This window comes from Triticum aestivum, chromosome 1A, assembly GCF_018294505.1.
Source record: "Triticum aestivum cultivar Chinese Spring chromosome 1A, IWGSC CS RefSeq v2.1, whole genome shotgun sequence".
NCBI lineage: Eukaryota > Viridiplantae > Streptophyta > Magnoliopsida > Poales > Poaceae > Triticum > Triticum aestivum.
Window position 1 is genome coordinate 579,481,270 of NC_057794.1, and position 17,076 is coordinate 579,498,345.

At 42.7% G+C, this 17,076-nt stretch overlaps 1 protein-coding gene across 1 annotated transcript in view; it reads right to left on the bottom strand.

Moving 5' to 3' along the window:
* Positions 1-4,745: 4,745 nt before the first annotated feature.
* The window catches only part of LOC123055043 (sugar transporter ERD6-like 4), a 12,621-nt gene continuing 290 nt past the window's right edge, over positions 4,746-17,076 (bottom strand). Inside the window, exons 2-15 of the mRNA XM_044478978.1 lie at positions 15,846-16,184; positions 15,318-15,576; positions 15,101-15,205; positions 7,207-7,259; positions 7,038-7,130; positions 6,764-6,844; positions 6,602-6,686; positions 6,231-6,277; positions 6,070-6,132; positions 5,943-5,994; positions 5,750-5,826; positions 5,607-5,666; positions 5,003-5,117; positions 4,746-4,910 (exon numbers count right to left, since the gene is read on the bottom strand). Coding sequence (XP_044334913.1) covers positions 4,798-4,910; positions 5,003-5,117; positions 5,607-5,666; positions 5,750-5,826; positions 5,943-5,994; positions 6,070-6,132; positions 6,231-6,277; positions 6,602-6,686; positions 6,764-6,844; positions 7,038-7,130; positions 7,207-7,259; positions 15,101-15,205; positions 15,318-15,576; positions 15,846-16,184 — 1,542 coding nt within the window. The 3' untranslated portion in view covers positions 4,746-4,797. The remainder of the gene's footprint in view (positions 4,911-5,002; positions 5,118-5,606; positions 5,667-5,749; positions 5,827-5,942; positions 5,995-6,069; positions 6,133-6,230; positions 6,278-6,601; positions 6,687-6,763; positions 6,845-7,037; positions 7,131-7,206; positions 7,260-15,100; positions 15,206-15,317; positions 15,577-15,845; positions 16,185-17,076) is intronic.

Genomic DNA, 17,076 nt, shown 5'->3' on the forward strand with positions numbered 1-17,076 from the left:
GTCCTCTACTTTGTTGTTGTAAGTTTTACGTGGCTGCTATGGGCTTAGCAAGAACAGTTCTTACCTACGCATCAAAACCACAATGATAGTTTGTCAAGTTGGTGATGTTTTAACCTTCACAAGGACCGGGCGTAGCCACACTCGGTTCAACTAAAGTTGGAGAAACTGACACCCGCCAGTCACCTGTGTGCAAAGCACGTCGGTAGAACCAATCTCGCGTAAGCGTACATGTAATGTCGGTCCGGGCCGCTTCATCCAACAATACCGCTGAACCAAAGTGTGACATGCTGGTAAGCAGTATGACTTATATCGCCCACAACTCACTTGTGTTCTACTCGTGCATATTACATCAACGCATAAAACCTGGCTCGGATACCACTGTTGGGTAACGTAGTAATTTCAAAAAAAAATCCTACGCACATGGAAGATCATGGTGATGCATAGCAACGAGAGGGGCGAGTGTTGTCTACGTACCCTCGTAGACCATTAGCGGAAGCGTTATAACAACACGGTTGATGTAGTCGTACGTCTTCACGATCCGACCGATCCAAGTACCGAAAGCACGGCACCTCCGAGTTCTGCACACGTTCGGCTCAGTGACGTCCTCGCCTTCTCGATCCAGCAAGAGGGGCGAAGTAGTAGATGAGTTCCGGCAGCACGACGGCGTGGTGACGGTGTTGGTGAAGAACAATTTCCGTAGGGCTTCGCCTAAGCACTACGAAAACTATGATGGAGGATAAATTACAGGGGACGGAGTTGCCGGCACATGGCTTGGTGTTTCTTGATGTGTCTTTGGTGCTAGCCTTGCCCCTCTATTTATATGTTGAGCCCTGGGATCGAAACTTGCAGCAAAAGCCTCCTCAAAGTTAGTTTTGCTCGAAAGGCAAGAGTCCCACTCGGACTCCAGGACCAAACGCCACAATCCTTGGCGTCTGGCCCAGACGCCATGGGCCTCGGCGTCTGGCCCTGGGCCAGACGCCAGGGTCTCTGGCGTTTGGCCCCCTGGCCTCCGCAAAACTCCTTTTGCACCGACTTATAGCCCCATGGGCTCGACCCCTTGGCCAAACCATATCATCCAATATATGAATCTTTACCTCCGGACCATTCCGGAGCTCCTCGTCATGTCTGTGATCTCATCCGGGACTCCGAACAACATTCGGTCACCAACATACATAACTCATAGTACTATATCGTCAATGAACGTTAAGCGTGCGGACACTACGAATTCGAGAACTATGTAGACATGACCGAGACACCTCTCTGGTCAATAACCAATAGCGGGACCTAGATTCCCATATTGGCTCCTACATAGTCTACGAAGATCTTTATCGGTCAGACCGCATAACAACATACGCTGTTCCCTTTGTCATCGGTATGTTACTTGCCCGAGATTCGATCGTCGGTATCTCAATACCTAGTTTAATCTCGTCACCGACAAGTCTCTTTACTCGTTCTGTAATACATCATCCGGCAACTAACTCATTAGTTTCAATGCTTGCAAGGCTCATAGTGATGTGCATTACCGAGTGGGCCCAGAGATACCTCTCCGACAATCGGAGTGACAAATCCTAATCTCAAGATATGCCAACCCAACAAGTACCTTCTGAGACACCTGTAGAGGACCTTTATAATCACCCAGTTACGTTGTGACGTTTGGTGGCACACAAAGTGTTCCTCCGGTAAACGGGAGTTGCATAATCTCATAGTCATAGGAACATGTATAAGTCATGAAGAAAGCAATAGCAACAAATTAAACGATCAAGTGCTATGCTAACAGAATGGTTCAAGTCAATCACATCATTCTCCTAATGATATGAACCCGTTAATCAAATGAAAACTCATGTCTATGGTTAGGAAACATAACCATCTTTGATCAACGAGCTAGTCAAGTAGAGGCATACTAGTGACACTCTGTTTGTCTATGTATTCACACATGTATTACGTTTTCGGTTAATATAATTCTAGCATGAATAATAAACATTTATCATGATATAAGGAAATAATTAATAACTTTATTATTGCCTCTAGGGCATATTTCCTTAACATCTTTCCTAAGAATGAGCGTTATGTTGGCGGACTTCAACCAATGGAAGTTTGAGGCATGGAGATTGGAGAAGTGGTCAATGGCGGCCATGACATCCACCTTCATAATATCCCATCATGCTCTGAAGAACGCACCCGTGAACCCATCTGGCCCTGGTGCCTTGTCATTTGGAGAATCAAACACAACACACCTAGCTTCATCCATGGTGAAAGGGGTGCCAAGATCAGTGAGATCACATTCTGGGTTGGGAACACAATTCCAATTAATGTCCCTTTGTCGTTGAGGACCCTTATTGATGACAAAGTAGAAGTGATTATGGATGATGGCCTTCTTGTGATCATGATCATTCACCCAACCCGCATTGTGCTTCAGACGATGGCATTTTTTTCCTTCTCTGGCAGTTAATTGTCACGTAGAAGAATCTAGTGCTTGCATCCACCTCTGTGATGTTAGTGATCCTAGAGTTCTGCCGCTTCCTAGCCTTCTCAAGTACAGCCAAGGCAACTACTCGCCGCTTAAGCCTCTTCCGAAGGTCAAGTTCCTCTGGGCTCAGGGATCGAGATTCTTGAGCGGTATCAAGGCGGAGGATGATCTCCCGAGCCATATGCAACTGAATTTTCACATTGGAGAAAAGAGTTTTGCTCAAAGCCTTTAACTTGATGCTAGTTTTCCTGAGTCTATGGTGAATAACATGGTAGGGCGCGACATGGTTGTGATCTTCATTCCATGCCTCCTCGATGGTTGCCAAAAAACTGGGCATCTTAATACAGAAGTTCTCGAAGTAGAAGCACTTGGAACGCTTAGGGCCATTTGCATTTGTGAATAGAAGAGGACAATGATCACATAGGGAAGATGAGAGTGCATGCAGAATGTGAGAACCAAACTCCAGATCCCATCCTCGTTGCGAAAGAAGCCATCCAGCTTGCTCAAGATGGGGTCACTCTGGCCATTGCTCCAAGTGAATCTTCTGTTTTGAAGATTAATCTCTTTTAGCTCACAGGTGTTCAACGCATTCCTAAACTGGACAATGCGGCTTTGATCAACGTTAGTGCGGTTCTTATCCCTTGCCCGGTAAATTTGGTTGAAGTCTCCCGTGACCAGCGATAAGGAACCCAGTGGTGGTATTTCGGAGACGAGCTCGACGAAGAAAGCATCCTTGAGGTTGCCTCTAGTCAGACCATAGATGGTCGTGAGCTTGAAGGAGGTGGTGTTATGGTTCTGTGAACGCAAGGAAACAATGGTCAAGAGGGTAAAAGACCCAAATAGCACAATGGAGAGTTGAACCGCTTCATCATCCTGCAGTAGGAGGATACCACCACGGGTCCTGGCATTGGGAAGTCAAAGTATCTCTACTTTGACCAAACTTATAAAAAAGTAGCAATACTCACAATGCCAAAACAATATTTTTGGGTTCATTATGAAATGTTGTTTCATACTCCCTCCGTTCCAAAACAAGTGTCTTGAGCTTAGTACAAATTTGTACTAGAGCTGGTACAAAGTTGAGACATTTATTTTGGGACGGAGAGAGTAGTATATAACTATATATATTTGGTATTGTAGATGTTGATATTTTTAGTATAAATTTGGTAAAATTTTACAAAGTTTGACTGGACACTAATCTAATACGCAGAGTAAAAAGGACCGGAAGGAGTACTAAAGTTATATAGTGAAAATTAAGTCCGTGATGCATCTAATGATATTGATTTTATATTCTGAGTGTTAGTGTTTTTCTATAAAGTTGGTCAAACATATACCACGTGTGAGCAATTCAAACTATTTGTAAAAAAAAGAATGGTCAAACATATGAAGTTTGACTTGAGAATTATTCGTATTTACAGACTAAAAGAAATGGAGGGAGCATAATCTCTAGTGGTATACTGGTGCTGGATCTGAAGCGTGCCTTGGTGAGGAAAACATATTCTCGTCGCTGTCTCCTGTCTGGGATGGAGGGGGCTCGTAGTAGGGTAGGCCACAGTACACACACCGTAGACCGCAGAGTACTGCACTGTACAGTAGAGTACCGGGGTGTGTGGGTGGGGGCACAGCTGCAACGGTCGTCTGGTACTGTACAGTAGAGTACCGGAGTAGGAGTGACAGTATACCAGGAGGGGAGAAGGATCCAGACCCAGAGCTGCAGTAACGTGGGCTTCATTGATGGGCCGCTCCAGCATCGGGTTCCTCTGGGCCTCCATCACTTCTGGGGCGGTGGGGGGCTGGCTGAAGAAGAAGGGCGCAGATATGTGTCTTAAGCCCAACGAGACGGCCCAAATGTACAGCTGACAGCACAACATTTTTTTTCTCCTCAACAAGACTTTCAGGCAATAGTTTCTGGGAACTGCCATGCACACTACAGTCTACAGCCATAATGCAGCACACTGAAAGTAGCTCAAAATTTATTCTTGGACATTACATCTGAATTATTCCTTTGGCCACAGCTGCTGCTTATATATGAAACCCAATGTACTGACCACCAAATTGCTCTTCTACTTACTGCACACTCCCCTGACCGACTGACTGACTGACTGCAAGGGGGGGTTGGGTGCCCATTCCACCCCTCCCCATTCTATTGCACATACACGAATGGTACACTGATAGTACACTATTACACAAACACATGATACAAATATCCCTCCTGCAAAAAACACGGCTGCGCGACTACCTGGTCCAGGCCCGAGGCCTGACCCGAAACAGCCATCAAGTAGCACGACGCGCGCCCGCCTGCCTGTCTACCCTACGCGCCGTGGTTCCGAGCTTCAGCGGAACGAGAATGCAATCTCCTCGAGCGTTCTCCCCTTGGTCTCCGGCACGCACAAGCACACGAAGAGGAGGGTGCCCATGGACACTGCCGCGTATATAGCAAAGGTTCCTGGTTGAAACAAGACGTATGGTTCGTGGTAAGACACAGTGTCATAAAAGAGGTAGGAAGGTAGAGGGACAGAGAGGGAGGAATAGACTGACCTCCGTTGCTCCAGTTTAGCATCAAGCTCGCGGTCATCGTGATGAGCCACGACGTCATCCAGTTTGCAAGGGTGGCGGTGCTTCCGGCAAGACTCTTGATGTTAACAGGAAGAATCTGTAGGGACACAATGTGGACGACGCATTATTATATTTCTAGATATGTTCAGTGTGAAGTTTGCTCTAGGTAAGTTGTCACTGTCACTTGCAACTACAGATATGAAACACAAAGCAACCACTGCAGTTTTTGGTGATGGTACAGCTAAAGCTAAAAGCAGTAGTTGCAGTCTTTAGTGACAGGTACAGCTACGGTCAGTGTAATCTAGGCTACATTACAAAAAATGCAGTTTCCTGTATGTCTTGAAGCAGCAGCTGGTCGACAAAACCACAAGAGCGACTGCAACTGCAGCGTTTCGCTCCATTTCATAGGTAAAAAGGCATGTTCGAGGACGGCTCATTGATAAAAAAAAAAGAGGCTATAGAGGATATTCAGACAAGAACAGAAGTGGCAAATGATAGTGGTAACAACTACAGAGATAAAATCAGATAGATGTAAGTGTAATTATTGAACTTCTAGATATTTGCAGTAAGGAGGATCAGACTATACCTCAGACATTATAATCCATGGGATGGCTCCCATGCCCAGAGAAAATGCAAGCACAAATGCCTGCAGTAGCAGAAAGCAAGGCATTAAACCTGCTCACTCTGACCAATAAAGCAGAGACGTATATAGACAGAACTGAAACTAACCACAAGTCCAGCCAGTGAAAGCATACTCATCACAAAGTGTAAATGAGAAGCTTCGTCTATGTTGTCCTGTTTCAGAATTGACACTAAAATATATCAGAGGGAAACTCAGGTAGTACTGATTGATCTAGATTAGACAATTGCACAACAAACCATTACATATGCCATTAACATTTTAAGTGGAGTTACCTTCACAAAAATGACACAGAAACAACGAGAAGACTGATTGTCATCCCTGTAGCAGAGATCTGGAAAGTAAAAGAAATTAATCAACGCAAATCATATTTTCATCTTAAAAAAACTTGTCTTGTGATGTAACTAACAATGAGAAGTAGCCGTCGACCAGCTTTGTCAGTCAACCAGGTTGTGATTCCAGTAGCAACCACCTAACAATGAAAAGATCCCAATAAGTACGCAAATACCAAACCCACAATCCCACAAAGTTCATAGGCACAATGTGGATGTAACGATAAGATGAATATACCTGAACAGCCCCCAAACCACATGTTGCGAGATTACTGTTTTTAAGACCTGTTTAGGAAGAGAACTTTGTAAGATATCAGACATGACATACAAGCTATTGCTATTGCTGATATATTAAGGCTTAGTACTGCGATATGAGCTTCCTGCGAGTACAAATCACATACAGACAGGGCAGCATTACATTTTACAAGTGATCCAAATATCCCAATCAAACTGCTATGGATGTGCAGCATGCTTACTAACATTTGAATTTACCATTTAGTTCAATTACACGTTCACAGTATTTCTGTAGAGTTATTAAATGTGTGAGGAAAACTATTACACACAAGCATGCTTAATAAGCAGAGCCTCGTCAAATTATGCAGAACATACCAGCAGCTTTGAAGATACTTGCAGCATAGAAGAAAATGCCATTGACACCACTTAGTTGCTGAAATATAAGGAGGCCAATTCCTATCTAAACAAGTGAAAACCAGTAAGCAAATAGAGGAACATTGATGTGTTAAAGCAAAGTATTTAATGCAAATTACCAACCATAAGAGGAACACTATATCTCTTGTGTTTGATCTCTGCAAATCGTATGGTTGTCCTCCTCCTAGATGAGGCAACTGATCTCTGTGTAGCAAAATGTAAAAAAAAGGTTTACATTCCCTCATATATTACTTAAAAGAAAAATATTTTCAGGCCCTTATATATTACTTAAAAGAAAAATATTTTCAGGTGTAGCATAAAGCATAAAGTTGCCAGCAATGTGTACATTGCATATGACATGATTGCAGCAAAATTGATCCCTGTTACTACATGTTACCTTTATTTCATTTACTTCTGCTGAGATATCAGTTTCAAATCCGCGCAGGACCTGCAGTGAAGATTCAAAATCTTCCATCTTTCCCATTTTTGCCTGGTACAACAGTTGCTCTGTTTAGATGCTTATGTTCATGTCAACAAAAAATAATGCAACACATCACTTCACTTACCAGCCACCTTGGTGATTCAGGAATGAAGAACAGTCCAGGTATTAGGGACACCCCTGCAGGGATTTGAACTTTCGAAAGTCGTGCCCACGGTTATGGGAAGATGGAAATTTGTTAACGTCCGGTTGTAGAAAACCTGAAGTTGACCGTAATTAAAAATACATCAACCACGTGTGTTACCGTGATGGTCTCTTTCCGGCGGAGTTCGGGAAGTGAACACGGTGTTAGAGTTATGCTTGACGTAGGTTGTTCTAGGATCACTTCTTGGTCATAGTTTCTCGATCGTGCTTTGCCTTCTCTTCTCGCTCTCATTTGCGTATGTTAGCCACCATATATGCTAGTCGCTTGCTGCAGCTCCACCTCATACCTTTTACCTTACCCATAAGCTTAAATAGTCTTGCTCGCGAGGGTGTGAGATTGCTGAGTCCCCGTGACTCACAGATACTTCCAAACCCAGCTTGCAGGTGCCGATGAGTCCGTGTTGATAACACAACCAAGCTCAGGAGGAGCTCGATGAAGATCTTGTCCTTTATGTTGTTTCGTTCTAGTTGATCAGTAGTGGAGCCCAGTCGGGACGATCAGGGATCTGTGTAGCTTTTGGCGTAGTCTTGTTTTATTTTGGTTCCGTAGTCGGACCTTGTTTGTAACTGGTTGATGTAATGCTTTATTCTTGTAATTGTGTGAAGTGGCGATTGTAAGCCAACTATGTATCTTTTCCCTTATTGTATTACATGGGTTGTGTGAAGATTACCTCACTTGCGACATTGCTTTCAATGCGGTTATGCCTCTAAGTCGTGCTTCGACACGTGGGAGATATAGCCGCATCGAGGGCGTTACAAGTGACACTCTGTTTGTCTATGTATTCACGTATGTATTAAGTTTCCGGTTAATACAATTCTAGCATGAATAATAAACATGTATCATGATATAAGGAAATAATTAATAACTTTATTATTGCCACTAGGGCATATTTCCTTCAGTCTCCCACTTGCACTAGAGTTAATAATCTAGTTCACATCGCCATGAGATTTAATACCAATAGTTCACATCACCATGTGATTAACACCCATAGTTCACATCGACATGTGACCAACACCCAAAGGGTTTACTAGAGTCAATAATCTAGTTCACATCGTTATGTGATTAACACCCAAAGAGTACTAAGGTGTGATCATGTTTTGCTTATGAGAGAAGCTTAGTCAACGGGTCTGCCACATTCAGATCCGTAAGTATTTTGCAAATTTCTATGTCAACAATGCTCTGCACGGAGCTACTCTAGCTAATTGCTCCCACTTTCAATAGGTATCCAGATTGAGACTTTGAGTCATCTGGATCAATGTCAAAACTTGCATCGACGTAACCCTTTACGACGAACCTTTTGTCACATGCATAATCAAGAAACATATCCTTATTCCACTAAGGATAATTTTGACCAATGTCCAGTGATCTACTCCTAGATCACTATTGTACTCCCTTGCCAAACTCAGGGCAGGGTATACAATAGGTCTGGTACACAACATGGCATACTTTATAGAACCTATGGCCAAGGCATAGGGATTGACTTTCATTATCTTTCTATCTTCTGCCGTGGTCGGACTTTGAGTCTTACTCAGCTTCACACCTTGTAACACAGGCAATAACTCTTTCTTTGACTGTTCCATTTTGAACTACTTCAAAATCTTGTCAAGGTATGTACTCATTGAAAAACTTTATCAAGCGTCTTGATCTATCTCTATAGATCTTGATGCTTAATATGTAAGCAGCTTCACCGAGGTCTTTCTTTGAAAAACTCCTTTCAAACACTCCTTTATGCTTTGCAGAATAATTCTACATTATCTCCAATCAACAATATGTCATTCACATATACTTATCAAAAATGTTGTAGTGCTCCCACTCACTTTCTTGTAAATACAGGCTTCACCGCAAGTCTTTATAAAACTATATGCTTTGATCAACTTATCAAAGTGTATATTCCAACTCCGAGATGCTTGCACCAGTCCATAGATGGATCGCTGGAGCTTGCATATTTTATTAGCACCTTTAGGATTGACAAAACCTTCTGGTTGCATCATATACAACTTTTTTTAATAAATCCATTAAGGAATGTAGTTTTGTTTATCCATTTGCCAGATTTCATAAAATGTGACAATTTCTAACATGATTCAGACAGACTTAAGCATAGATACGAGTGAGAAACTCTCATCGTAGTCAACACCTTGAACTTGTCAAAAACCTTTTGCGACAATTCTAGCTTTGTAGATAGTAACACTACTATCAGCGTCCGTCTTCCTCTTGAAGATCATTTAATCTCCATGGCTCGCCGATCTTTGGGCAAGTCAATCAAAGTCCATACTTTGTTCTTTTACATGGATCACATCTCAGATTTCATGACCTCAATCCATTCTGCGAAATCTGGGCTCATCATCGCTTCCTCATAGTTCGTAGGTTCGTCATGGTCAAGTAACTAACCTCCAGAACAGGATTACCGTACCACTCTGGTGCGGATCTCACTCTGGTTTACCTACGAGGTTTGGTAGTAACTTGATCTGAAGTTACATGATCATCATCATTAGCTTCCTCACTAATTGGTGTAGTAGTCGCAGGAACAGATTTCTGTGACGAACTACTTTCTAATAAGGGAGCAGGTACAGTTACCTCATCAAGTTCAACTTTTCTCCCACTCACTTCTTTCGAGAGAAAACTCCTTCTCTAGAAAGGATCCATTCTCAGCAATGAATATCTTGCCTTCGGATCTGTGATAGAAGGTGTACCCAACAATCTCCTTTGGGTATCCTATGAAGATACATTTCTCCGATTTGGGTTCGAGCTTATCAGGTTGAAGCTTTTTTCACATAAGCATCGCAACCCCAAACTTTAAGAAACGACAACTTTGGTTTCTTGCCAAACCGCAGTTCATACGGTGTCGTCTCAACGGATTTAGATGGTGCCCTTTTTTAACGTGAATGTGGTTGTCTCTAATGCATAACCCCAAAATGATAGCGGTAAATCAGTAAGAGACATCATAGATCGCACCATATCTAATAAAGTACGGTTACGATGTTCGGACACACCATTACACTATGGTGTTCCAGGTGGCGTGAGTAGTGAAACTATTTTACATTGTTTTAACTGAAGGCCAAACTCGTAACTCAAATATTTTACTTCTGCGATCATATCGTAGAAACTTTTATTTTTGTTACGATGATTCTCCACTTCACTCTGAAATTCTTTGAACTTTTCAAATGTTTCAGATTTGTGTTTCATCAAGTAGATATACTCATATCTGCTCAAATCATCTGTGAAGATCAGAAAATAATGACACCTGCCGCGAGCCTCAATATTCATCGGACCACATACATCAGTATGTATGATTTCCAACAAATTTGTTGCTCGCTCCATTGTTCCGGAGAACGGAGTCTTAGTCATCTTGCCCATGAGGCATGGTTCGTAAGCATCAACTAATTCATAATCAAGTGATTCCAAAAGTCCATCAGCATGGATTTTCTTCATGTGCTTTACACCAATATGACCTAAATGGCAGTGCCACAAATAAGTTGCACTATCATTATTAAATTTGCATCTTTTGGCTTCAATATTATGATAATGTGTATCACCACGATCAAGATCCAACAAACCATTTTTATTGGGTGTATGACCATAGAAGGTTTTATTCATGTAAACAGAACAACAATTATTCTCTAACTTACATGAATAACCGTATTGCAATAAACATGATCCAATCATATTCATGCTCAACGCAAACACTAAATAACATTTATTTTAGGTTTAACACTAATTCCGAAATTATAGGGAGTGTGCGATGATGATCATATCAATCTTGGAACCATTTCCAATACACATCGTCACTTCACCCTTAACTAGTCTCTATTCATTCTGCAACTCCTGTTTCGAGTTACTACTCTTAACAACTGAACCAGTATCAAATACCGAGGGGTTGCTATAAACACTAGTAAAGTACACATCAATAACATGTATATCAAATATAGAATTGTTCACTTTGCCATCCTTCTTATCCGCTAAATACTTGGGGCAGTTCCGCTTCCAGTGACCAGTCCCTTTGCAGTAGAAGCACTTAGTCTCAGGCTTAGGTCTAGACTTGGGCTTCTTCACTTGAGCAGCAACTTGCTTGCTGTTCTTCTTGAAGTTCCCTTTCTTTCCCTTTGCCCTTTTCTTGAAACTAGTGGTCTTGTTAATCATCAACACTTGATGCTCTTTCTTGATTTCTACCTTCATCGATTGCATCATCATGAAAAACTCGGGAATCGTTTCCGTTATCCCTTGCATATTATAGTTCATCACGAAGTTCTACTAACTTGGTGATGGTGACTAGAGAATTCTGTCAATCACTATTTTATCTGGAAGATTAACTCCCACTTGATTCAAGCGATTGTAGTACCCAGACAATCTGTGCACATGCTCATTGCTTGAACTATTCTCCTCCATCTTTTAGCTATAGAACTTGTTGGAGACTTCATATCTCTCAACTCGGGTATTTACTTGAAATATTAACTTCAACTCCTGGAACATCTCATATGGCCCATGACGTTCAAAACGTCTTTGAAGTCCCGATTCTAAGCCGTGTAAGCATGGTGCACTAAACTATCAAGTAGTCATCATATTGAGCTAGCCAAACGTTCATAACATCTGCATCTGCTCCTGCAATAGCTTTGTCACCTAGCGGTGCATCAAGGACATAATTCTTTTGTGCAGCAATGAGGATAAACCTCAGATCACATATCCAATCCGCATCATTGCTAGTAACATCTTTCAATTTAGTTTTCTCTAATAACATATCAAAAATAAAATAGGGGAGCTAAACGCGAGCTATTGATCTACAACATAGATATGCTAATACTACTAGGACTAAGTTCATGATAAATTTAACTTCAATTAATCATATTACTTAAGAACTCCCACTTAGATAGACATCCCTCTAATCCTCTAAGTGATCACGTGATCCATATCAACTAAACCATGTCCGATCATCATGTGAGATGGAGTAGTATCAATGGTGAACATCACTATGTTGATCATATCTACTATATGATTCACGCTCGACCTTTCGGTCTCCGTGTTCCGAGGCCATATCTGTTATATACTAGGCTCGTCAAGTTTAACCTGAGTATTCCGCGTGTGCAACTGTTTTGCACCCGTTGTATTTGAACGTAGAGCCTATCACACCCGATCATCACGTGGTGTCTCAACACGAATAACTTTCGCAATGGTGCATACTCAGGGAGAACACTTATACCTTGATAGTTTAGTGAGAGATCATCTTATAATGCTACCGTCAATCAAAGCAAGATAAGATGTATAAAAGATAAACATCACATGCAATCAACATATGTGGCATGATATGGCCATCATCATCTTGTGCCTTTGATCTCCATCTCCAAAGCATCGTCATGATTTCCATCGTCATCGGCATGACGCCATGATCTCCATCATCTTGATCTATATCAATGTGTCGTCACATGGTCGTCTCGCCAACTATTGCTCTTGCAACTATTGCTATCGCATAGCGATAAAGTAAAGCAATTATTTGGCACTTGCATCTTATGCAATAAAGAGACAACCATAAGGCTTCTGCCAGTTGCCGATAACTTCAACAAAACATGATCATCTTATACAACAACTTATATCTCATCACGTCTTGACCATATCACATCACAACATGCCCTGCAAAAACAAGTTAGACGTTCTCTACTTTGTTGTTGTAAGTTTTACGTGGCTGCTATGGGCTTAGCAAGAACAGTTCTTACCTACGCATCAAAACCACAATGATAGTTTGTCAAGTTGGTGATGTTTTAACCTTCACAAGGACCGGGCGTAGCCACACTCGGTTCAACTAAAGTTGGAGAAACTGACACCCGCCAGTCACCTGTGTGCAAAGCACGTCGGTAAAACCAATCTCGCGTAAGCGTACATGTAATGTCGGTCCGGGCCGCTTCATCCAACAATACCGCCGAACCAAAGTGTGACATGCTGGTAAGCAGTATGACTTATATCGCCCACAACTCACTTGTGTTCTACTCGTGCATATTACATCAACGCATAAAACCTGGCTCGGATACCACTGTTGGGTAACGTAGTAATTTCAAAAAAAATTCCTACGCACACGGAAGATCATGGTGATGCATAGCAACGAGAGGGGAGAGTGTTGTCTACGTACCCTCGTAGACCATTCGCGGAAGCGTTATAACAACACGGTTGATGTAGCCGTACGTCTTCACGATCCGACCGATCCAAGTACCGAAAGCACGGCACCTCCGAGTTCTGCACACGTTCAGCTCGGTGACGTCCTCGCCTTCTCGATCCAGCAAGAGGGGCAAAGTAGTAGATGAGTTCTGGCATCACGACGGCGTGGTGACGGTGTTGGTGAAGAACAATTTCCGTAGGGCTTCGCCTAAGCACTACGAAAACTATGATGGAGGATAAATTACAGGGGACGGGGTTGCCGGCACATGGCTTGGTGTTTCTTGATGTGTCTTTGGTGCTAGCCTTGCCCCTCTATTTATATGTTGAGCCCTAGGATCGAAACTTGCAGCAAAAGCCTCCTCAAAGTCGGTTTTGCCCGAAAGGCAAGAGTCCCACTCGGACTCCAGGACCAAACGCCACAATCCTTGGCGTCTGGCCCAGACGCCATGGGCCTCGGCGTCTGGCCCTGGGCCAGACGCCAGGGTCTCTGGCGTTTGGCCCCCTGGCCTCCGCAAAACTCCTTTTGCACCGACTTATAGCCCCATGGGCTCGACCCCTTGGCCAAACCATATCATCCAATATATGAATCTTTACCTCCGGACCATTCCGGAGCTCCTCGTCATGTCCGTGATCTCATCCGGGACTCCGAACAACATTCGGTCACCAACATACATAACTCATAGTACTATATCGTCAATGAACGTTAAGCGTGCGGACACTACGAATTCGAGAACTATGTAGACATGACCGAGACACCTCTCTGGTCAATAACCAATAGCGGGACCTAGATTCCCATATTGGCTCCTACATAGTCTACGAAGATCTTTATCGGTCAGACCGCATAACAAGATACGTTGTTCCCTTTGTCATCTGTATGTTACTTGCCCGAGATTCGATCGTCGGTATCTCAATACCTAGTTTAATCTCGTCACCGACAAGTCTCTTTACTCGTTCTGTAATACATCATCCGGCAACTAACTCATTAGTTTCAATGCTTGCAAGGCTCATAGTGATGTGCATTACCGAGTGGGCCCAGAGATACCTCTCCGACAATCGGAGTGACAAATCCTAATCTCAAGATATGCCAACCCAACAAGTACCTTCTGAGACACCTGTAGAGGACCTTTATAATCACCCAGTTACGTTGTGATGTTTGGTGGCACACAAAGTGTTCCTCCGGTAAACGGGAGTTGCATAATCTCATAGTCATAGGAACATGTATAAGTCATGAAGAAAGCAATAGCAACAAATTAATCGATCAAGTGCTATGCTAACGGAATGGTTCAAGTCAATCACATCATTCTCCTAATGATATGAACCCGTTAATCAAATGACAACTCATGTCTATGGTTAGGAAACATAACCATCTTTGATCAACGAGCTAGTCAAGTAGAGGCATACTAGTGACACTCTGTTTGTCTATGTATTCACACATGTATTACGTTTCCGGTTAATATAATTCTAGCATGAATAATAAACATTTATCATGATATAAGGAAATAATTAATAACTTTATTATTGCCTCTAGGGCATATTTCCTTAACATCTTTCCTAGGAATGAGCGTTATGTTGGCGGACTTCAACCAATGGAAGTTTGAGGCATGGAGATTGGAGAAGTGGTCAATGGCGGCCATGACATCCACCTTCATAATATCCCATCATGCTCTGAAGAACGCACCCATGAACCCATCTGGCCCTGGTGCCTTGTCATTTGGAGAATCAAACACAACACACCTAGCTTCATCCATGGTGAAAGGGGTGCCAAGATCAGTGAGATCACATTCTGGGTTGGGAACACAATTCCAATTAATGTCCATTTGTCGTTGAGGACCCTTATTGATGACAAAGTAGAAGTGATTGTGGATGATGGCCTTCTTGTGATCATGATCATTCACCCAACCCGCATTGTGCTTCAGACGATGGCATTTTTTTCCTTCTCTGGCAGTTAATTGTCACGTAGAAGAATCTAGTGTTTGCATCCACCTCTGTGATGTTAGTGATCCTAGAGTTCTGCCGCTTCCTAGCCTTCTCAAGTACAGCCAAGGCAACTACTCGCCGCTTAAGCCTCTTCCGAAGGTCAAGTTCCTCTGGGCTCAGGGATCGAGATTCTTGAGCGGTATCAAGGCGGAGGATGATCTCCCGAGCCATATGCAACTGAATTTTCACATTGGAGAAAAGAGTTTTGCTCAAAGCCTTTAACTTGATGCTAGTTTTCCTGAGTCTATGGTGAATAACATGGTAGGGCGCGACATGGTTGTGATCTTCATTCCATGCCTCCTTGATGGTTGCCAAAAAACTGGGCATCTTAATACAGAAGTTCTCGAAGTAGAAGCACTTGGAACGCTTAGGGCCATTTGCATTTGTGAATAGAAGAGGACAATGATCACATAGGGAAGATGAGAGTGCATGCAGAATGTGAGAACCAAACTCCAGATCCCATCCTCGTTGCGAAAGAAGCCATCCAGCTTGCTCAAGATGGGGTCACTCTGGCCATTGCTCCAAGTGAATCTTCTGTTTTGAAGATTAATCTCTTTTAGCTCACAGGTGTTCAGCGCATTCCTAAACTGGACAATGCGGCTTTGATCAACGTTAGTGCGGTTCTTATCCCTTGCCCGGTAAATTTGGTTGAAGTCTCCCGTGACCAGCGATAAGGAACCCAGTGGTGGTATTTCGGAGACGAGCTCGACGAAGAAAGCATCCTTGAGGTTGCCTCTAGTCAGACCATAGATGGTCGTGAGCTTGAAGGAGGTGGTGTTATGGTTCTGTGAACGCAAGGAAACAATGGTCAAGAGGGTAAAAGACCCAAATAGCACAATGGAGAGTTGAACCGCTTCATCATCCTGCAGTAGGAGGATACCACCACGGGTCCTGGCATTGGGAAGTCAAAGTATCTCTACTTTGACCAAACTTATAAAAAAGTAGCAATACTCACAATGCCAAAACAATATTTTTGGGTTCATTATGAAATGTTGTTTCATACTCCCTCCGTTCCAAAACAAGTGTCTTGAGCTTAGTACAAATTTGTACTAGAGCTGGTACAAAGTTGAGACATTTATTTTGGGACGGAGAGAGTAGTATATAACTATATATATTTGGTATTGTAGATGTTGATATTTTTAGTATAAATGTGGTAAAATTTTACAAAGTTTGACTGGACACTAATCTAATACGCAGAGTAAAAAGGACCGGAAGGAGTACTAAAGTTATATAGTGAAAATTAAGTCCGTGATGCATCTAATGATATTGATTTTATATTCTGAGTGTTAGTGTTTTTCTATAAAGTTGGTCAAACATATACCACGTGTGAGCAATTCAAACTATTTGTAAAAAAAAGAATGGTCAAACATATGAAGTTTGACTTGAGAATTATTCGTATTTACAGACTAAAAGAAATGGAGGGAGCATAATCTCTAGTGGTATACTGGTGCTGGATCTGAAGCGTGCCTTGGTGAGGAAAACATATTCTCGTCGCTGTCTCCTGTCTGGGATGGAGGGGGCTCGTAGTAGGGTAGGCCACAGTACACACACCGTAGACCGCAGAGTACTGCACTGTACAGTAGAGTACCGGGGTGTGTGGGTGGGGGCACAGCTGCAACGGTCGTCTGGTACTGTACAGTAGAGTACCGGAGTAGGAGTGACAGTATACCAGGAGGG